The 22,891-nt window shown below is 35.3% G+C and overlaps 1 protein-coding gene across 1 annotated transcript in view; it reads left to right on the top strand.

Moving 5' to 3' along the window:
• The window catches only part of LOC113520715 (kinase suppressor of Ras 2), a 37,906-nt gene extending 15,972 nt beyond the window's left edge, over positions 1 to 21,934 (top strand). Inside the window, exons 6-18 of the mRNA XM_052897274.1 lie at positions 880 to 979; positions 1,560 to 1,771; positions 2,177 to 2,259; positions 6,246 to 6,394; positions 6,989 to 7,214; positions 8,045 to 8,140; positions 9,041 to 9,159; positions 16,881 to 17,057; positions 17,755 to 17,940; positions 18,900 to 19,033; positions 19,169 to 19,300; positions 19,870 to 19,999; positions 20,330 to 21,934. Coding sequence (XP_052753234.1) covers positions 880 to 979; positions 1,560 to 1,771; positions 2,177 to 2,259; positions 6,246 to 6,394; positions 6,989 to 7,214; positions 8,045 to 8,140; positions 9,041 to 9,159; positions 16,881 to 17,057; positions 17,755 to 17,940; positions 18,900 to 19,033; positions 19,169 to 19,300; positions 19,870 to 19,999; positions 20,330 to 20,482 — 1,897 coding nt within the window. The 3' untranslated portion in view covers positions 20,483 to 21,934. The remainder of the gene's footprint in view (positions 1 to 879; positions 980 to 1,559; positions 1,772 to 2,176; positions 2,260 to 6,245; positions 6,395 to 6,988; positions 7,215 to 8,044; positions 8,141 to 9,040; positions 9,160 to 16,880; positions 17,058 to 17,754; positions 17,941 to 18,899; positions 19,034 to 19,168; positions 19,301 to 19,869; positions 20,000 to 20,329) is intronic.
• The last annotated feature ends 957 nt before the right edge of the window (positions 21,935 to 22,891 follow it).

Genomic DNA, 22,891 nt, shown 5'->3' with positions numbered 1-22,891 from the left:
ATTTTGTCTATCTCTAAGTATAATAACTTGTACCTCTACTTAACAATGAATTTGCTAGCTTTAATCTATAAGGCGAACATTTGTACTTCACAGTAAATCAGGATCTGTAAAAACAATGCTCTGGCAAATAAAAGTATCTATCTATCTATTTCCATAACGTAGTGGTATGCATGTTGCTTTAATTTAGTTCTATTATAAGTTGTCTTGTTTTTTTTTTGTTTTGTTTTGTACAACGTCTTGTTTTTCGCAACACAGTGTACTTAGGAACTATTCTGAAGGGCTAATAATAGCCTCGCAGTGTGGTTCCGCCATGGGAAGGACCCCTTTCTATCCCGTGGGTGTTATATTATTAAAACCTAACTACGGTTGCCAACCCGCCTGACAGGCCGTACCGTAACCGGTGTTTTTTTTTTTTTTTTTTAAAAAAATGTTATTTGTACTTACCATAGTTTGTATGTTCATTTCGGTATTGTCTAATGACTGGGTTACTCTGTCTGAAGGTTTGGTTAACCCTTTTACTGGTGGTGGCAATATGTGTGCCACCAACATTTTTATGATTTTTTCACTTTGTAGCACCAATACCATGCTGGTGTTGGCAAGGATATTGCCATCATGTTTTTTTCTTCCACTAAATATGAATTTTTTTATTCTTTAATAAAAGTTATTAAAGTACCCACAATAAACCCAAAAAACGAGTTTTTAATTTTCCGAGACACAAAATTGCTTCTACCAGTTAAAGGGTTAATATAACTGATTTAGACTGTACCAGAATACCCCCAGAGAGTTTGGCGTTCTTAGTAATCTATCTGTAACAATCATTGTCTTTTTCTTTCTTATGTAGTAATTTGCATATATTAATGAATGCCAATTGTCATACAGCGACAATAGCCAGTCATCAGCGGTGTGTGGGGCGGAGTCGCCGCCGCCGTCGCCGGAACCCGACGGGTTGGCGACGCGTAACCACTACAACAATGTCTCCGTGAGTGTATTCATGTAGTACTCACACATACACCAGTACACAGGCACGCACACACACATACACCAGTACACACACACACCCACACACACATACAAACATTTATACTATCTACTCTTAGAAGTGTCTGCAGTTAAGTTATATAGAGTTCTACATAATTAAAGTATAATATTATATAATTTCAGTCATAGGCTTCGCCTGTAAACTGGACAAGGAGTGCATCTGCTTGCAGCCATGATTCTATACAACACACTTGTATTTAAGATTGTCCTTCCATCTAGTAGACATTCACTTTTCTCCATACGTTGTCAGATCTTCATGTTATGTTATCACTACATTGCTATTTCATAATATTCATACGACTATTACATATCAATAAGATGAATCATTGATGATTGATGATCTGTTTTGAATTCACAAAAATAGACACAACTAAGTGTTAAAACCTTATTGAGTACTATCGATTCTGAAATCGATTTAGTTTAATTTAATGCTTTTTACTTCCGCCTCCAATGAGCCGCCAAAAAAAGTATGTGGCAGTTTCCTATATGTGCCATTCTAACGGATTCGTTTGTTACGCTAGGGCGTGGCGGGCTGCCCGCGGTCGCCGCCGCCGCCGCCGCCGCCGCGCACGCCGCGCACGCCGCGCACGCCCACGGTCAGCCGGTGCATGGCGCACGACATCGCGCACCGCTTCACCAAGACCATGCTCATCGCCACCTGCGACTACTGCGACAAGCAGATGCTCTTCGGCTCCGGCCTCAAGTGCAAGGAGTGCAAGTTCAAGTGCCACAGGTACGTTCGCAAGCGATAATCAGTATTATTTGGAAATGTTTTAAAACACATAATCCTTTGCATTTAAAAAAATCTATAATAAATTGAAAATCATCTTTCTGCAAACATACTAGGCTCAGATAGCAGAGAGTTTGATGCTAGAATTCCATCGGATCTAGCTGTTGGATGCTAATATTTTAATCTGTTAAGTAGTGGCCACTATTATTTATTTTTTTTTTTTTTTGGAAGTAATGTTGTGATTAACCGGGAATATCTGAAAATGGTATGGTAATTCCTTTCAAGCTATTAGTTCATTTCAGTAAATACTTGTTAAGAATTTGTAAACTATAATCATGAAGATATATATTGCAAACTCAATCTCATTTGTATACTTTTTTTATTATTATAATATTTTTTATTTTTCAGAGACTGCGAAAGTAAAGTTCCTCCGTCGTGTGGTCTCCCACCTGAGTTTGTGATTGCCTTTAAAGAAAAATTTCACAAAGACGGTTAGTACTCTTGTTATTTTTTTTTTTTATCTATGCTTACACTAACACATACACAATAAAAGCTGTTGTATTATTTTAAGAGAGTGTGAGTGAGCTCTCAATACAATTATGTTAATCCATCGTGTTATTGGTTATTTATTAGGTTGAATTAGGTTTCAATATATTTATTGAATTTTGTTATTAAATAATCCCCCATACAAGTGATAATTTTATCAGTGTACATGGTAGTGTTGTATTTGTGTCAGAACACTGGGTAAACTTGTCAAAAAGTAGGGGAATCGTCTTGCTTTAGCCTGTTAACTTTGTACGGCACTTCGTAGTAAGTTGATGGACAAGGTCCAATGTAGAGAGGCGCTTGACAAAGGTCCAGAGAGGCAATGATCATTCATTATAAAGAGTGTCAAAAGTTCATTTTGGAGCCACAAAATATAATAATAAATAAATAAAAAAAATAGATCTAGTACTGTGATCTAGTAATATATGTAAGCGGCAAAGTAAAATGGCTTTAAAGTAGACGAGAAGGGAGGGAAAGTGTCTATCCAAATGTAGTCTGGAAGAGATCGTTTTTAGCGATAAGTGAGGTTACTCTTGAAATAAATTCCAATAGATCGATATTGAAATTGAGACGTTTTTAATTCTTAAATTGCAATACTAGACATAATGGTTCCATATTGTTCTGATAGACGGACATTAGTATAAATTGTCAATGCAAACCGATTTCAACTCTCACCTAAAACATAATTGTTGTTTTATTAGTGCAGTATAAAATTATTATTGGCAACAGATTGGATTAATACTGATATTGGATTCAAGAGTAAACCTAAAGGCCGCCCGTTGTTTTCTCAGTGTGAACATTTTTTATATTTTTTTTTTTTTTTTTTTATAGAACTTAGAATGACAAACAAGCTGACGGTCCACCTATTGGAAAGTTGTTACCGTAGCCTATAGACATTATCAGTACCATGGACATAACAGAGTATAGATACTATTTCGCCCATGATACCCCCTATGCGTTGCCATTGCTGAGGACTCAGGTGTTATTCCTCTGTACCCAGTAAATTTAAATTATTTGTATTTATCTATAATAAGTTTACTATCCGTTATATTATCATGGCTTCCCTATGTCTGTCACCCGCAGTGCCGTACATGAAGTTAACGAGTTATAATTTAAATAAACTTGTCGAACTTGTGAATGCTTCGTTAGTGTGAGACAAATACTTTATGAAATATTTCTATATAAATATAAATGTATGTGTGTGTGGAATATTTGTGGTATAGCGTGTTGAGTGCTAAACGAGTGCGTACGTATTGCAGCGCGCTTCTCTATACCTGGGACTCCAGAAAGGCACTACCAAGGTGAGAGGTTCGACAGTTGCATCCGACTGGAATGTACTATGTATTACGATAATTGTGTGTGTTAATTGTATATTTATGTCTTTAAACTTGCCCGTTATTGGGGTGACTTGCCACTTGATTCTCCTAATTTCATTTTTATATACATAATAGTCGTGTCTATCTTTTTGTAAGCAGAGAACGCTGAATATTCCGATATAAAGAGATATATTTAGTTTCCTTTATGTTTATCAATCTATTCTTATATTAATGGCTACTTTTTACAAGCTTTTATTTAACTTGTAATGTATGTTGTCATTTATTAGTTAGTTTGTTTGTTGGTTTTTATCAAATCTTGCAAGATCAATTAAAACCATTTCTTGATATCTGATTGAGCTGAAATTATGCATTTAACTTTGATTCTAGTGACAATGAAATATGTAATTCTCAATATTGGAATATTTTTAAAATGGCCGCCATTACAAAATGGCGGATGAGGTATTTTTGTTAATCTTTAATGTGAATATCAAATGAAAAGTTCGATGCAATTAGCGATATCACTACAAAATGGCCGAGCCACAAGATGGCGAATGACATTACAAAAGCATGTTTAAAAAATGTTTTTTTAACATAGTTGTTATTTATTTTTCTATTGTGGGTTGTGGCCTTTATCGATATTTTTTTATTTTTTCTCGCTTGATGTATCGTCGCTTTACCTTTGTCCCAATATTTAGGTTCGGATCGATGTCTTCCTCTTCCACTGAATTCCATTCATATCTGGACTCGCTCTTCTTTTAGATATATTGTCATTCTTAATACAGCCTATCCTTCTTTGATTTATTTAAATTAGTCGACGTGTCTCTGTCGTAATTCTTCTTTCTTCTTCTACTTTGGGAAATAAATTTATAATTATGATTAGACAAATAAAATGGAGTAATAGGATATAATTTATGCTTAACTATGAATGTATTCCTTTATACCCATCGGAATGTACTTTTTGCATGATGATGTTTTTGTGTTATTATGAAACAATAGGTTATAGGAATTTTTTATCTATGTATGTATTAGGGATGAATTTGTCAGATTTCTGTTTGTGTGTGACTTCCGTGCATGGTTGTGATACATAGGTAAGTGTGTGTTTAAATGTGAGATAGTATTTTTTTAAAAGTGTTATTACTGACAGTACATCTTCGTCAAACAATTTTTTTTTCTTAAACATGCTTGGAAATTTGAGTATTATTTTGACAACCTTCTTCGAGATAAATCGAACTTGCGATACTGGTCGAGCAGCGGCCGGCAATAGTTGTATGAAATTCCATATCTGTCGTGTTTAGCGGCCACATAAATTACTATGTAAAATCATATTTGTCGTGTAATTTAAAAATAGAACGATCTTCTACTCCGCAATATGGCGATCAAAAAGGTAACTTATCAAAGGTTTAATTAAAATTTCGAACTGGCTTCCACATAGAAAGCTGTTTAGTGAAAAAAACATAATATTTTGGCGCGTAAAAAACTATTGTTATTAGTTGTTCGTCAACTTCGTCATTGGTTTTAAATACTTTTGTATTTGACAACATGAGTTCAAGTGAAGACAATGAGTGTAATGAAATTATTTTAACGCCACCTGAAATTCAAGAGGCAGCAAGAGCCGTAGTAGAAAACTTGTTGCCGCCAAAATCTAAAGAAAAATATTTGAAAATCTATGAAAATTTTGTTTAATGGAAGAATGAAAGAAAATCGAAATCCTTATTCGAAAATGTTTTTCTGGCTTATTTCGGCGAACTCGCCAAGAAAGTGAAGCCTACAACGCTTTGGGTCTTCTATTCAATGCTAAAATGCACAATTTTAATGAAACATAACGTGAATTTGAATAATTTCCGCGCATTATTTGAGAAAAGTACTATACAAGCCTTGGCCGCAACTAGGCATTGATGGACTCACGTATGTGTGCCTCGGTTCCCCTCGGCCCACATTCACACGTTCGTCCATCAATGCCTCTCTTGCCGGTCGCTGCAGTAATGTACTAATTAAATACAAATTTTAATGTAGCGTGCATAAAGTTGAGAATTCAAAATATTAAGCGGGTGGAATATTTACTAAGACCCCATATTTCTGATAAAATCTTGCAAAAATAGGTGCCTGCCATCCTTAGCAAACGATACCGTATCCGTATTAAAGATTACATATTATTAAAGAACACAAAGTTGTGTTGAAGCGGAACGGACACGGAAGCGATTTTGATCGTCAGCAACTGTCTTCAGAATCTGAAGGTCAGATAGACAACAGCGAGTTGTCAACGATAAAATCCGTTACCGAATGAATTGAGTAATAGATAAAGAATAGTTGTAACTCTATCTACCTATCTAATTTTCATTCGCGTCATTTCGATCGCAAGCCAGTTTCTTTCCATTTTTAAACTTTTGAAAAAAATGTGCTCTTTGAAATTCTCGGTGGAACGTGAAGATCTTCAACACAATATTGACGGTCTCTAACGTCACCGACAAAGTACGGATAGCATAAAAAGTGTAGGAAACAATATATTTTTTATAACGAACACTTATCCGTATAGAGGCTGATCGTCTCGCATCGGCACTGACCATGTGCAGCATGGGCAGTGCGGATGAGTGTTTAAATCTGTTTTTTGTCGCCAGTGCCGGTGACGAGCGCGTTGTACGGTGCGGGGGGAGGGTGTGCGTCGCCGGTGTCGGCGCGGGGCTTCCTGGCGTCGCTCACCAGCCGGCCGCGCCGCCGCCACCACCCCGCCGCGCACCAGCATGCGCCTGCGCAGCCGCACTACACGGTGAGTACCGCACCCGCTCACTATACACTACACACTACACGACAACATAACCTTCAAGAAAAGAGCATATTCCTTTTTAAAAGGCCGGCAGCACACCTGCAATGCCGTAGGTGTTGTGGGTGACCATGGGCGACGGTAGTCACTTACCATCAGGTGAGCCGCATGCTCGTTTGCCCCCTGTGTTGTAAAAAAAAAAGAAAACAGTACATGGCACACGGTACACTGCACACTACACGCTACACACCGCACACTACACGCTACACAGTGCACTGCACACATTGTTTCTAAAGTGTATTTAAAATCTAGACTATTGTTGTTTAATATTGTACCTCCTAAATAGATGGAGAATTATATATTTAATTATAAATCATCAGGATGTGTTTGTTACAACGTACTATACATTCTTTGTGGTCCTTTGAGTCGGATAATATGCTCTTTATTATTATTTTGTCACATGAAATGTTGGTATTTATTTAACGTTCATCCTAATAGCAATAGTGGTTTTGACTTTTTAGAATTATGGCCACGAAACGAAAGTGTCTTAGCGTTTATTAACATGGTGTTTTTTATTAACTCGATGTTTATGTCACACAGCAGGGCGGGCCGGACTCGTCGTCGAATACGTCGTCGTGTAACAGCTCGGCGCCGTCGTCTCCGGCGCTGGCGCTGCCCACCACGCCGCACCACGCGGCGCACACCCACCCGCACCCACACCCCCACCCGCACCCGCCCGCTGCACACCACCCCCATTCTACCCACCCCGCACACACGCCCCACCCGCCGCATCCGCCCACGGCCAAGCAGCAGTTCCATTTTCCAGGTATGACAAACTTTCGTTGTCTTAGATTGTATAAATCGAGCATTTCTATATAGTTGCTTTGGCAAAAACAGGTAAATTTTTTTTATAATATATGTTAGTGCTGTAATGTACAATTATTACTTAATAAGTAGAATATATATATATATATATATATATATATATATATATATATATATATATATATATATATATATATATATATATATATATATATATATATATATATATATATATTATTAAAGTTGAAAATAAAAATTAAACAAATACAGCGTTGGCAACACCAGTATGACACCTCTGTTGTTACAAGCGCCCATAGAACATCGGTACTGGACTGTGTTTTTTTACACCTTTGTGATAAAATAAAATTAAGTCCCCTATTTTACCGAAAAAACGATCTGTTTAATTTTCTTGAGGCCTTTTATTTTAAGGTAGAGCATTAGGACTTTTAAGATAGGGCATAGCTCATCATTGTCCCCCCCCCCCCCAAACTACGGTACGTAGTAAATGTTTAAATATTAAACAATTCGTCAGGATGGGCCAATTGACCTGTTTTAATTTTCATCTGTTATTTATTTATTTATTACACAAAAATAATATAAAAAGATTTAACTGAAACAAAAAACGTCTGAACACAAATACTCTGTGGTCACTCGACGAAACTCCAGCAAGTTGGAGGCAAATACATTTAATTGCGGATACTGGCTCAAAATATCATTAAGTAGTTTCAATGCAAGAGATAGGGAAGCCTGCTTAGCGAACTCTGTTCTTCATAATGGAACTTCTCACTGTCTACATTGTCAATAAAAAAAAAAAATACTATTCGCGCGCAGACGTGAAGCCGGCTGCGTCGAGTCCGAACCACACGTCGGCCGCGTCGCCGCCACGAACGGACGGTGGTGACGACCTCACCGCCAGCGTCAAGAGCGGTCAGTATCAACCTTACTCGTACATTATAAAGTTTATACAGATTGGCATTGTAAAAGAGAGAAAACCAATAAGGTATTATATATTAGAGCGAGACAGAAATAGGATATTCCCACACCGTATAAGCTTAAAGCTGATTTGGTTGGAGTATGAACAGAATAATTTCTTGTGAGAATGTATTTCGTTACAGTAACATGTAAATGTTTATTACATAAATTAAAAAAAAAAAGCCAATAAATTGCATTTTTTTTTTTACTATGTAATCCTTTTCGAGCTTATATTTCACACATGAAATACTATACATACTTTTATTTATCTAGACAAATGATTTTACTCTTTTACAATGCCAATTTGTGTCTTTTTAATTTAAAAATTATATAACGTAATATTTTTTTTTATTTTCAGCGTCGCTTTTTAGTTAGTGTTTGTTTATAATATATTAGTTTATATATTTGGTCATAAATAAGATGATGATATGTCTTTGGTTATTTTCAAAAAAAGAAGGTACTTTTTTGTTTTTTGTTTTTTTTTTATATCATAACTGTGAGTTACAAACATACACAGTATACTTGCAGTAATACTTACAGATTGGTTTTATAAAATTTTTATCAAAATCGGTTTAGTATTTTAGTTTTAGTATTAAAAGAACTAGTTATGCCGCGATTGAAATCAGTTTTTTCGTGAAACACAACCTTAAATTATCAGTGTTGCTCTTTAGTTTTCATATGTCTTTGTTTATAAATAATGTATGTATAAAAACATATTACGCCGAATCGAAATAATTGAGCCAAGGGTGGGAGATGATGATGATGATGTTATATTTTAGGTTATTTTATATATCGATCGTTGTACCGTGAATGTAATAATATTGTGTTGTGTTGTGTTGTGGTGGTGGTGCGCAGAGAGGTCGCTGGTGTCGCTGAGCGGGTCCAACTCGACGGACAGCAGCGGCCCGCCGCGCGCCGACTCGCTCGACGCGCACGGCAACCACGCCGACGCGCGCTGGCCGCGCCAGAACAGCGTGAGTACACACGCGCACGCACGCACACGCACACGCACACGCACACGCACACGCACACGCACACGCACACGCACACGTACACGTTTATTACTTGTACTATGATATTGATCTTGGAGTCTGCCATTAATGGACCAGGCGTCGGCGTTTTGTAAAATCTGAACTAAAAACTTTGTAAAAATAAAAAAAAAGGACATTACAAGAACAGTTCACATCGTGAAAACAATGGGCGGCTATTGTTAAAATTGATCATAAGCTAACACATCCAAAAAGATGTTATTCGAGTACTGAGTGATATAGGTCAAGGGCTCGTGAGTGTCAGTCCATAGTTATTTTATAAAAGTTAAAAATTTCTCAGCGCGTGTTTCCAACATAGGTACGAATGGTAGGCTAAAAATACCAATTTTCATATAACTAAATAAGAATTTTTTTCACTTTTTTTTCGAAGTAATATTAGAGTCATGCCATACAGAGGTGACCCCTTGATTGTACTTCATGATGAAAATTAATTTATTATTTTAAAATATACATGGATATACTTTTTTGTAAATCCGTGGTATATAAATTTATAAATGTATTTTATATTTTTATACTGACTTCAATAATAAGAATACCACTTTACATCAGGTGGGCCGTCAGCTTGTTTGCCATCCTAAGTTGTATAAAAAAAAATTGTACGGGAATATATCGAAAGCAGATTAATTGAAAACAATATATTTATATAATTTCACAAGTACCTGATTGTGTATATAAGCATTCAAAAATAATTTAATTAAACTTTATTAAAATTTATTATTTATTTACTTTATTACCAGACTTTGTACAAAAGTCGTTTGCTTGTGTGCCTCTGCCCCATTCGTGTTTCTACCGTTAAGCAGCTGTGTTTGCATAGCTGTGTTTCGGTTTAAAGGGTGGGATATGGTAGTGAATTTACAGGATACAGAGGAATAACACCTGAGTCCTAAGGAATGGCAACGGATGGGGAGTATCGTGGGCGAAACAGTATACTCTGTTATATCCACGGTACTGCTCATGTTTATAGGCGACGATTACCACTTTCCAACAGCTTGTTTGCGATTCTAAGTTGCATAAAAAAAAAAAAAAACTCAATTTCTTTATTCTTTATTCTTTATTCTTTATTGTACACAAAACATACTGGTAATTCAATTCATTATAAACGTACAAAGGCGAGCTTATCTCTAATAAGAGATTTCTTCCAGCAAAACCTTTCCATGTTAATGTGTTATTTTATAAATAAAAATAGGCAGTCATATATATCGTGTTTTATACACAAAGAATAATACAAACTACACATTATAAATTACATAAAATACCCTGAATGTATGTGATATAGAATATGCCTATACTTGTATTTCGGTTATTCCATAGAATGGATATAACTGGCAAGAATGATGTGGTGGAGTTCGAAGTAATCGTGTCTTACAATTCTCTTGAATATTTAATTTTATGCAAGATATTGTAAAGAAGCGTTTTTATTCAATATCGTATTTAATTCAAACAGATAATAAATAGACGGTCAATTTTAGAAAATAACTCTGAAGTGGTGTCGAAAACATACATCGTAATCCATAGGTGCAGACCTTTGTTTTAATAGGTAGAAAATTTTGTAGCGTCCAGTCGCATGTACTTTTTTACTTATCTGGTTTACCGATTATTTTTAACGATTTAAAAACGAACCGCACGCAGAGACGATTTTGTTGGATTCATAATAGACCATATGCATTTGCCCATCTTGATTTTATTAATAAGTCTATAGAGTACCGATATCACAAATGTCAAAAAAAACTGTACAGCGGAAAGTTCGTATAAAAGTGTTCTGGAAAAATAGAAAATAGAAGTGGTGACAGGACGCCACCCTGGGGAGGCAACAAGACCCAGTCAGCTGGTTTCATCCGACCGAACACACTGCATACGCCCCACAAGATAAGAATTAAACCATGCTATTACCAGTGGAGATATATTAAGTGAGTCAAGGATACCTATCAAAATCTATTGAATTAAAGCTAAAGTCGAGTAAAGTCTGGTCTATCCTTAGCAAGACCCTCAGTAACTTTTAGTAGTGCAGTGACAGTACTGTGAGCTGTACGAAACCCAGACTGAAAAGGAGTAAGGAGTTTATTTTTAAAAAGATAAGATGACAATTGATCATAAACTAGATTTTCAAGTACTTTAGATAGAACAGGTAAGATAGAAATAGGACGATACTCGGAAAGGTACGTATTGTTGGTTTTGGGAAGCCTCTTTTTTCCAAGCGAAACGAACCTGTTTCCAGAGAATAATTTAAGATGTGAGAAAGAATCGGTGCAAGCTCATCTAAGAGAAGACTAAGCATCTGAATACACATTTTGTCATCACCAACTGCTTTTGAAGTAATTGACAAGATTGATTTTTTAATATCACACGTAGTAATAGCGTCAATTGGGTTTAAGTTCTCCAAGAGTAGTCTTTTTAATATGGTCCTCCATAATTACCAGAGGCGTCGAAAAATGACTATTCAATGCGTTGCATCTAAATTAACTGAATTTAAACATTTACCAATCCCTTGTGTTCTTAGGAGTTTCCAGAGTTGAGCTGGCTTAAGACTTTCAGCTGATTCATGAAAGTAGCGTCTCTTAGCATCTCTGCAATTACTTCGGTTTCGCAACATATTTATTTAAATTTTCGATGGAGTGATTCTTTTTACCATCACGTTTTGCCATTATATTGCGTAAAAAAATCAACTTTTCGAAGGAATGTTTATCGAACAGATTATTTAACGTTTGATTAAGATATGTGACTTTTTCATCAATAGTATTTAAATCATAAAGTATGAACCAATCAATCCTGCCAAAATTGATTTCTCCGAATCAATTTCCCTTTTTTTTACGGCTTATACGAATTTTGTAGGACAGATAGATTGATCATGATAGGAGAAAGGTGCACAAAACTGACCGAATGTAGTAACCTTATCAGTCCAATCATCCAGAAGTGTAGGCGCACTGTTTGGAGGCGAGTGTGTGATGGAAGGAGATGAAGATTAAGAGAGGAAGCAATAGAGCACAATCGAACGTGAGTCATTTTTGAGTAAGCAGGTGTTAAAATCACCAAGAATAATAGTTTCATTGTATATGGGACAAAGTGATTCCAGAAGCTCAAAAGACTGTGTCCACACGAAGAGATGGACTATAATATACGCCAAGTAAGATTTTCGAATGATGGATACACAATTCCAGAAAAAGATACTCCGCTGAAGCACTATATACTGAGTCAGATTGACTAATTATTCTGTAAGGGATATTAGCACGCAAAAATATCGCAACACCACCCCCACCAGCGCCAACACGATCATTGCGTAAAAGATGATAACCTGGCAGAGAACACAAAGTTGATGAAAAAGACGGTTTAAGCCAAGATTCATACAAGAATGCAACCTGCTGGTCTGAAAAAGTGGAATATAAATCTGAATAATGAGCTAATACACCTCTCTTGTCTTTAAGAACTCAAAGGCGTGAGTTTATTTTAAGTAACATAAAATCATCATCACTCACTGCACTATGAAATTCATCGGAAGAACTGAAAAAACTATCACTAAAGTTTAAGGACGTATTCATACTAAAATAAAATAAATTATAATAAGATAAATATTATATATATAAATATAAATTATTGGTAACAAAATATATTATAAGGACTACACTGACTCAATAATTCAAATTCACAAAGTCACAGACCCAGCTCTGCAACACTATTGGGTAGAACTGGAAAAAACCTCAAAAAAAAAAAAAAAAAAAAGAAAAAAGAAATACAATTACAAATGTCTATCCTCTGGAATAGACGATACATGTTATAACTATTAATATTTACATAAGAAATCGTAATGGATTTATCAGAAATAGAATCATGTGGATGAATTAAGAAGTAAATAATTGACAGAAAGGAGAAACAAAAATAACTAAGTAAAAAAAATAGCTGTGCACGCATTCTTAATCTATGAATAAAAATGTCTGATTTTATTTGGATGATTGACAACAGTATATGAATAACAATAATAAACACAATCCAAGCATAAGTTACTACGAATAAAACTGTGCAACCATTCATACTAACAGAATATCAAAAAAATTTTATATTATGCAAGTTACTACATATATCTTTTTAATATCTAGTAATATTTTAATTTCAGACAGAGGTAATAAACATAACACACACACACACACACACACACACACACACACACACACACACATACTGCACATACACATACTGCACATACACATGCTGCACATACACATACTCACATATACATACATACATACATACACATGCATATATACACACACACGCACACACATTAACATATAAAGTTTTTAATACTATCTAAGTATTCATTTGATCGTTGATGTTAGCAGATGGTTGCACAGATAGATCACTTAGTCTTACTTAAAAGAGAGTTAACTTTTAAACAATACATCAGTTGCTTGCTAAGTGACAGTGTTACACTGAATTGACATATGTATTTGATTAACTATAGAGATATTTTAAAAGTTTAAAATTAACAACTGTAAAATAACCTAAATGCAAACTAGGAGACAAAATATAACTTCACACTTCAAAACAAAATGTAACTACCCCTTATACATTCTCTTTTTATTTCTAAGAAAACAAGTTTATTTATTATTTTATTCTCCACCCACCCTCACCAATCCAGAATTTAATGATTTCGTGTTTTTGCTCATACTGAATGTATGGTATAGAATATGGTAGGTTACGAATGATGGCAAGAAAACGAAGACTCTTACAATTGGATTTTAATTTTACGTTTTTAATATCGTTAATTACAGATAATAAATAGACGTGTGGTGTCGATCGTATCTAGGTGCAGACTAGGTGTGGCGTCCGTTGCGCCGATTATAAGTTTAAAAACGACCGCACGCAGAGACGATGACATAGACAAACTATTTTATTAATAATTGAGTTTTGAGGCACAGAACGCGTCGCTTACACTGAAAACGGCCCAATATATGAAGTTTAATGGCAAACAAGCCATTTTTAAGTTGCATAAAAAAAATTACAAACTGAAATCTATTTATGCATATATTTTAATGAGAAGTGATTAAAAAGACGGACTTATCGCTAAGCAATCTCTTCCAGACAACCTTTGGTTAGAGGACGTTGAGAAAAATACAATAAATGTTGACCCTAAAATGTCCACTATACGATTAATTAGTTAAATGCAAGCACAGACAAAGGGCGGCAGATGTGACTAGACCGCCATGCGATAATGAACTCCGGCGATAACGCGCCGGGACACTGATTCATCTCGCATTACTTGTTCTAAGTACTGGCCAGTAATAACCGCGTCTCACTTGCAAACACAAGTGTTAAACGAATAAAAGTGATCGTTATTCATTATTAAGTGATTTATTTATACAAAAGTTATCATATATTAGTAACTTTTTTTTTTATTTTAAATTCATTTACAAGCCCATTGTTTGTTTGTATATTTATTTATTATTTGTTATAGGACTTAGTTTTTTTTTTCGCAGCGCTAACACTTTAAGAATTGTAATTTTATTTCGTTTTTGTTTTTATACGTTTTTATTAATATTCTCAATATAGTACTAATTAGTTTTTTTTTTATTAATTAAATTTTCAATATTGTATTCATTTTTTATAAGCTAGAAACATGACTGAATTTATGCATCGACGTAGATTATTCGAAGAAGTATGTATACCTATAGTTTATTTTTATACATTATTGTTTTATTTATTATGAATAAAATATCGATTGTTTTTAATGCAACTTAGAATGGTTAGCAAGCTGATGGCTCACCTGATAGAAAGTTGTAACCCTCGTCTATAGACATGAGCAGTACTATGGACATAACAGAGTATACTGTTTTGCCCATGATACCCCCCCATGCGTTGTCATTCATGGCAACGCATGGTACTGCACATGTTTATAGGCGACGGTTACCACTTTTCATTAGGTGGACCGTCAGCTTGTTTGCCATTCTAAGTTGTATAAAAAAAAAAATTCCTGAGGACTCAGGTGTTATTCCTCTGTACCCAGTAAATTCACACCATATCCCACCCTACAAACCAAAACACAGCCATGCAAACACAACTGCTTCACGGTAGAAACACGAATGGGACAGAGTTGCCCAAGCAAACGACTTGTGCAGTCTCCCTCTGGTATGTTAATCTACCTGTAATCCTCCTGATTCCCATAAAGAACAGCATTTAGCAGATTCTGTTTTCGTCGACTGCTTCTGGTGATGTATTATTAATTTTTATGAGGATTTACGCCAATAAGGAACAATCTTTGGTCTTCGTTTTTTGTATTATATCAGAGTCAAAATAATGACTGATATAAAATAATTGTATGGCATAATACACATTTAAAGAGTAAATTCATGCTTGTATCATAAGCAATAATTGTTTGTGCATCATGGGATATGATTCAGCTGTGGGCCTTCCTGATGGAAAGTGGCAACCGTCACCAGAACAAATGAACGACACGTGCATGTTACAGAATAGATTCACCGCTCATGAATTGCCATTCCTGAGGATTATATTAAACCTCCGTCCCTTGTATATATTAGGGATGGCTAATAAATGTCAATACACGCGCACACACGCTCTCACACATGCTCGCACACACACACACACACACACACTCACTTAGTAGAAAGAGGTACGCAGAAATAGGTACACACTACATTTAAAAACATATTCTTTATACATTCGTCTCTACAAAAGAAATACCAAGAATACTTCCCTTACAATAACTGTATATATATAATAACTACGCCGGCTATGCACGGGTGGGCATTTTTACATTTTAAAAAGTGATTATTGTGACATAACGATAATAGTTGGACATGTAGTATCTTATACGATATGTATAGTATCGGAGTTTTTTGTAGTTATTGATATTTTCTTCAATATTGTAGAACATACTTTTGTTCTATCACCAATAGTTTCCGCAGCGCACGCGCCGTAAGATATTTTATAGCTTTTTTTTACATCTTGAGTTACGTTACTAAAGTTTTAGTAAGGATCCCTAATCTTTTCTAGCAATAAATATAGTTTATGCTACCCAGGGTGAATGTAGCTTTCTAACGGTGAAAAAATTTTTGAAATCGGCAAAGTAGTATTTGAGTTTATTAATTACAAACATACATATACACAAAAATACAAATCTTTACTCTTTATAAGTGTAGATGTAGATTTATAATCAATCAATAATGTAATGTAAGACCCCGGACATTAATTAGTATTATAAGTTTCGACCTACATAGTTCAGACTCCAGACACTCGCAAGGATTAATATTTTTAGATATAAACCTTAATAGTTTTACACTGTACAATATTTCTTGAGATATTATATCTGTATATTGCAGTTACAATATTAATATATTAGCTCAATAACGGATGTATTACATGTAGGTTATTCAATACGTAATATCCAAAAGAAGAACCCGATCGAGATTAATATTAATATTCGACTAGTATGAACAAGACTGATATGGATAATCTTTTTTTCCGCCATCAATGTCCAGAGAAACCTAATATATACTCGTAGTTATTGGAGTGGTTTTGATATTACTCATTTTTAGTATATATTATATATGCTTGAATTAGTCGCACCGACAAGAGGAAACTTTTAAATGAAAAAAAGTAATATATATGTATATAATAATCGTTGTGCGTGTGTGCAGCTGTCGATGAAGGAATGGGACATCCCGTACGACGAGCTGAAGCTGTTCGAGACGATCGGCACGGGCCGCTTTGGGACCGTGTACCGCGGCAGCTGGCACGGCGCCGTCGCTGTCAAGCTGCTGCACGTGCACTCGCTCAGCGACCACGGCGTGCCGCTCGACACCTTCAAACACGAGGTCAGTATATTGTAATATAGTTAATAATTTTAATTTTTAACTTGATAAAGGTAGATAGATATTCTTTATTGTTTCCACCAAAAGATTACAACAGTAAACTTAATATAGATACAAATATATATATATATATATATATATATATATATATATATATATATTATTATTTTGCTTTCTTATGCTATACCTAGTCAGCTTTTTTAGTATATAGATAGGTGTATATATTTCTGAATCGGTGCCGTGACCAAGATTTTATAGGAAGCATGTGCGACATAATGTAGATCTCTCCCATAAGGTGGGTTTTGCCAGTAGTTGTAACCTATGTACCCATTCCATTTATTTTATTGTGTTCTCGCAACATTTTTAAAGTAGGAGATATAGTGGACTATTTAATGTACCATATCATAAAAACCGTTAGCTGTCCTGTGTTGAACATAGTTCTCCCTTTATTTTGGGTTTGCCAGTAGTTACCACGTTTGGCAAACAGGTTGGCAACCGCAGTTAACCGCAGTCGTTGGTGATGTTTTAAGAAAGATGCTGCTGACTATCCCTTGACCTTTAACTTCCTCTAATCATCTCTTACGACATCCCCGGGAAAGGAATAGGTGGCCCATTCTAAGCTTATTGTTAAACTATTCGAAGTGATTTAGTTCTGTTGTTGTCAAGTGTATGTAAGTTATAATAATTATTGTACCACCAGGTGGCAACATTCCGCAAGACCCGGCACGAGAACTTGGTACTGTTCATGGGCGCATGTATGAAGCCGCCGCGGCTCGCGATCGTCACGTCACTGTGCAAGGGCATGACCCTCTACACGCACATCCACATACGAAAGGACAAGTTCAACGCGAATAGGAGCGTCATCATCGCGCAGCAGATCTCACAGGTTATTTTTTGTTTTCATAACTACTGATGGTAGACAAGCTGAAGGTACACCTGATGGAAAGTGGTAACCGTAACTTATATACATGGAGATAGCCATAAACATCACAGCATAAATAATTAAAGATTGGATCCTACAAACAAACCGATTTCAATTGTGATAAAACCAGTTTCGATTTAAAAACTGAATTACTGAACCGATTTTGATAAAATCTCTATTGGACCAATCTGTAAGTATATCTATTCAGATGAAAAAATAATTTTCCAAATCTGATTAGACCTGACTGAATTAAGAGGGAATAAACATAAAAAAATGTGACCGAATTGAGATCCTCTTTCTTTTTGAAGTCGGTTGATAATATAACTTATCCATACTGTTCTAAAAGTTATTAATTCGCTTTCTTATTTGTAAAATGGAGTTAGTGACATGTGATAGTACTGATTCTAATTCTTGTTCTTTCTATTGTAATGTAAATTGGACTCTTATTTTCCGTGCTAAGCCTCTCATTTGAGCTATTGTGTATATGAGTCATAGTACAGCCAGCATAGCTCAGCCCCGAAGCACAGAAGCTTCCTGGGAACTTCACAGGCCTTACGGAGCGACCTCGCCGTTCTGAGGGTTTATAAACGTTGATGGGCCACAGCTTCACATTCCAGGATTACGTGAGCAGCCGTTTCTTCGGCGTCGTAAGAGCCTCGACATAGAGGGCTGTTTGTGGCTCCTATTGTGCATAAATGTTTGTTTAATGGACAATGGCCCGTTATTGTCCCTATCATTATTTTAAGATTTTTCCTGTCTAGATATGTTCCTTCTGTTTTATTTCTGTTGTCAATGTAGCATTGTTGTATTGAAAATATTTGAAGCCTGAAGGACGGCAGTGAAATTACTGTTGTGCTATGATGTTGGGACTGTATGTGGGATGAACCGCTCAAATAGAAGCTGAACTGTATATTATCTTGCAGGGTATGGGTTATCTACACGCGCGAGGCATCATTCACAAAGACTTGAAGACAAAAAATATATTTCTGGAGAATGGAAAGGTGGTCATCACGGATTTCGGTCTCTTCAGTGTAACCAAGTTGTGTTTTGGCAACAAGTTAGTATCTTGAAGTTATTTAATATTGTATTTATTTATTTATACTTTATTGTTCACAATAATTATATAAGATATACAACAGGGGAACTCAACTCGCGTAATGAGCGTTGATGACGATGTGCGGTATTATTATAGCGCCCGCGGCGACAGCCTGGGCATCCCGCCGGGCTGGCTGTGCTACCTGGCGGCCGAGCTGGTGCGAGCGTTGCGCCCTCACGCTTCCTTACATCTGCCCTTCTCCAAAGCCACCGACGTCTACGCATTCGGGTACGTTACATTTGTCTCACTTACCTCCACACTCTCACAACCCACCAATATTCAAATTGTGAACACACTAGTTTTAATCCTACTAATATTCCTAATAAATTCTCCATTTAGCTACTGTAAAAACCATTTAATCCGCGAATCTAAATCTTGCAAGAGCAGTATTTACATTCTTATCCTTATCTTTTCTAAAAGAAACTAGCAAACTATTGTTAACAATAATCGTGACATTAATTCCTATTTATATTCTCTTGTATAGTTCATAAGTATTTTTTTATGCAACTTAGAATGGCAAACAAGCTGAAGGCCCATCTGATGGAAAGTGGTAACTGTCGCCTATAGATATGAGCAGTACCATGAACATAACAGAGTACACTGTTTCGCTCATGATACCTCCCATGCGTTGCCATTCCTGAGGATTAAGGTTTTTACGCCTCTGTACCCTGTTAATTCTCTGCCATATCCCACTCTTCAAATCGAAACACAGTCAGGCAAACACAACTGCTTCACAGTAAACGACTTTTGTACAAAGTCTCCCTCTGGTATAAGTTGTTATATCTTTTGACTTACAGTACTGTATGGTACGAACTGCTATGCGGGGAGTACCCATTTAAAGGGCAGCCGCCTGAGGCGATCATCTGGCAAGTTGGCAAGGGCGTCAAGCAGTCGCTAGCGAACATGCAAGCCTCTAGAGATATTAAGGTTTGTGTACTATCATTGTATTATTTATTTTTAATATTTTTCACCATTGAACATAAGTTATATAATATTTTTATTTTATTAAATTGTAGATATTAAAGGCATTTATCACAGCGTCACAATAGCTGTTTCTTTGTATGTAAATACATAAGCCCTTTACAATATTTAACAGAAATTACGCTGCATTATCGTATGAAGAAGTTTTAATAGTGATTACTTCTTGTGATGTGAAAAAGATATGCTCATCACTCAGATAGTAAAGATATTTATCGATTGTTGCCATTGTCATAATGTTCCTTTTAACTTTTTTAATAAAAAGTCTTATTTGTAAAGGACATCCTGATGCTGTGCTGGTCGTACCGGGCGAGCGAGCGGCCCGACTTCCCGAGCTTACTCATCACACTACAGAAGTTGCCGCGGAAACGACTAGCGCGCTCTCCCTCGCACCCCGTACACCTGTCTCGGTCGGCGGACTCCGTCTTCTGAGAACGGCTCGCTGGCGCACTCTGTGTGCGGCCCTAATGATGTACAGCCTTCGGTTACTATAGATGTATAGACTTGTTTCCTTTGCCTCATTATAACAATTATAATTGGACAAAGTAAAGGAATCACTCGCAAACAGCCAAAGTTCAGAGTTGAACAACGACCAAGAATGTAATTTTCTAGAGTTGAAACAACTCAGAAGAATCACATTTCTATGGAAGCATTGCGGGAGTAATATGGAGCGATTGGTTATGAACCGAATTTTGATGTTACACATGAGGGGTAATATTTCTCAATGGCGAATATGAGGGAATCTAATAGACTGTCTTCGTATTATTTCAATTATTTAGAACACGAACTTGTCTATATAGTTGCAGAAAGACAAAAGTGATGCTCAAAAAATAATTCATAAAAATATTACTTGCCAATACATCCAATAGGTTGAAGTTGCTAATTTAGGTGTTGCTGTGTTTGACAGTCATTGTGTACGAGTATGTACGATAACGAATTTGTATGTTTTGAATTTCCACTATACGTAGTATAGCGGGAAGCTGTCAAAATACCAGTTAAATTGGGAGGGCAATATTGACAGTTTTTCTTGTAAATATATATGTTAATTTTTGTTCAAATATTCGATTCCAAAATTAATTTTTTTTTTAAGTTTTTATAAAAATTGACGATCTTGTCTTCCCAGTTTGAGCAATAATTAATTTATAAACTTTACTGTTATATTTAAATTGATATAACGAACGGGTATTCGCTACTTAGTGTGACATTATAAATACGTGAAGCTCTTGTAAATTATGTTAATATAATGACTATTGTAAGTAAGCCCTGATCTCCGATTAATCGATAGATTAAATTATATTTTCGTATTTTTAAAATGTGAAAAGTTGACTGCTTTGTTGATAATGTAAATAATGTACAGTGTTACGGAAAATTGCTGTGATTGTGACTAGATGGGGCGCACTGCACTTTGACTGAAGTACACTAGGCGATAAGGATATTAGTGATAATGCAATGTGGTTAAACTATGAATAGGAGTGTCAATGACCTCGACCTGTCAACTGTCACCTGAAAAGCATGGATTTCATGGACCTTTGGAGAACACAGTGTATTTTGTGATATGTTAGTCCATGTTTATAGGTGACGATTATCCATAGGTAGTTAGCTTATTTACCATTCCATGTTGTATAATTATATTAAAAATTAAAAATGTATCGTTTAAATCTAAAGCATATATATTTTTTTTTTAAATTATGTTCTGATTTTTATATTACTCTTATTGACAGTTCATAAGTCGCAATATAGCAGCCTTATTCATATTTAATCGCATTGTAAACCAGTGTCCACAGGGAGAGTTCAATAAAACAAACAGTGTTGAGTCATTTTTGTAGACTTTAGGAAGCTGGGGTTAACTGGTTCAATCCCAATGTCTGAAATTCTGTTTGTTTTGTTAATACAAAATTATCACTTTGGTACTAATATCTCACAAAATAGGTATACAATTAGGACCATTTAGCTTATTTTATCATTAGTCAGTCAAACAGCTATAGATTCTAATAACAAACTTATATCACAATGTCATTGTAATAGAGAAAAATGGTAATAAAATTTGACCTTCCGTTTCTACCAAAATACATGTCGCTATACACGATGTTTGAGACATGTATTATTCCATACTATTCTAATTAAAAAAAATATTCTTTTGGAAATGATTGTTGTTACTTTTACCAGAAAGTCATAATTTTCTAATAATATATATATATATATATATATATATATATATATATATATTATATATATGCATGCTGAAAACATTGTGTAAGGGTGAGTACCAGAACATTAGTTTGTAATATAATATATAGGTGGGTTTATATCGAGCGACACAATCTCTTATTCCTTCCCTGCTTCCATAATTAAGGTAAACATGCTATAAGCATTTTACAAGTTCATTGATTTTAGACATTCACAAACAATTTTGTATAGTATTTTTCATTTTCTTCCAGTTCTAATTCAATGTTAAAAGTTTAGATGAGCTTCATATCAGCATGTCCTTAATGAATATATGCAAAAATTAATAACAAATAAACTTCATATATATAAATTGATATAAGCAAACAATCTTCAAGTAACTCGTTACTTCTCTTTTTAAACAATTTATGAAGTAAATTAGAAATATGATTGTGATATGCAATGTGACATAGTTCATTGTAATGTAGGTTAGTGTCCAGAGTCCCTATGGAAGCCGGTTCATGCCAAGCTGTTCTAATTTGGCTTCGAATTATAAAACATTTCAGTGAGAACTTGCTGTTAATGTTACATGAGTATGTTCATGATCTGTACTCACCCTTATGAATGTTTGTTTAAACTATTTTTGTTTTATAATGAATTTTATTGTTACTAAAGTTT

This window comes from Galleria mellonella, unplaced genomic scaffold, assembly GCF_026898425.1.
Source record: "Galleria mellonella isolate WM207_F2 unplaced genomic scaffold, CSIRO_AGI_GalMel_v1 utg36, whole genome shotgun sequence".
NCBI classification, from domain to species: domain Eukaryota; kingdom Metazoa; phylum Arthropoda; class Insecta; order Lepidoptera; family Pyralidae; genus Galleria; species Galleria mellonella.
This window is presented reverse-complemented; position numbering and strand designations above follow the sequence as displayed.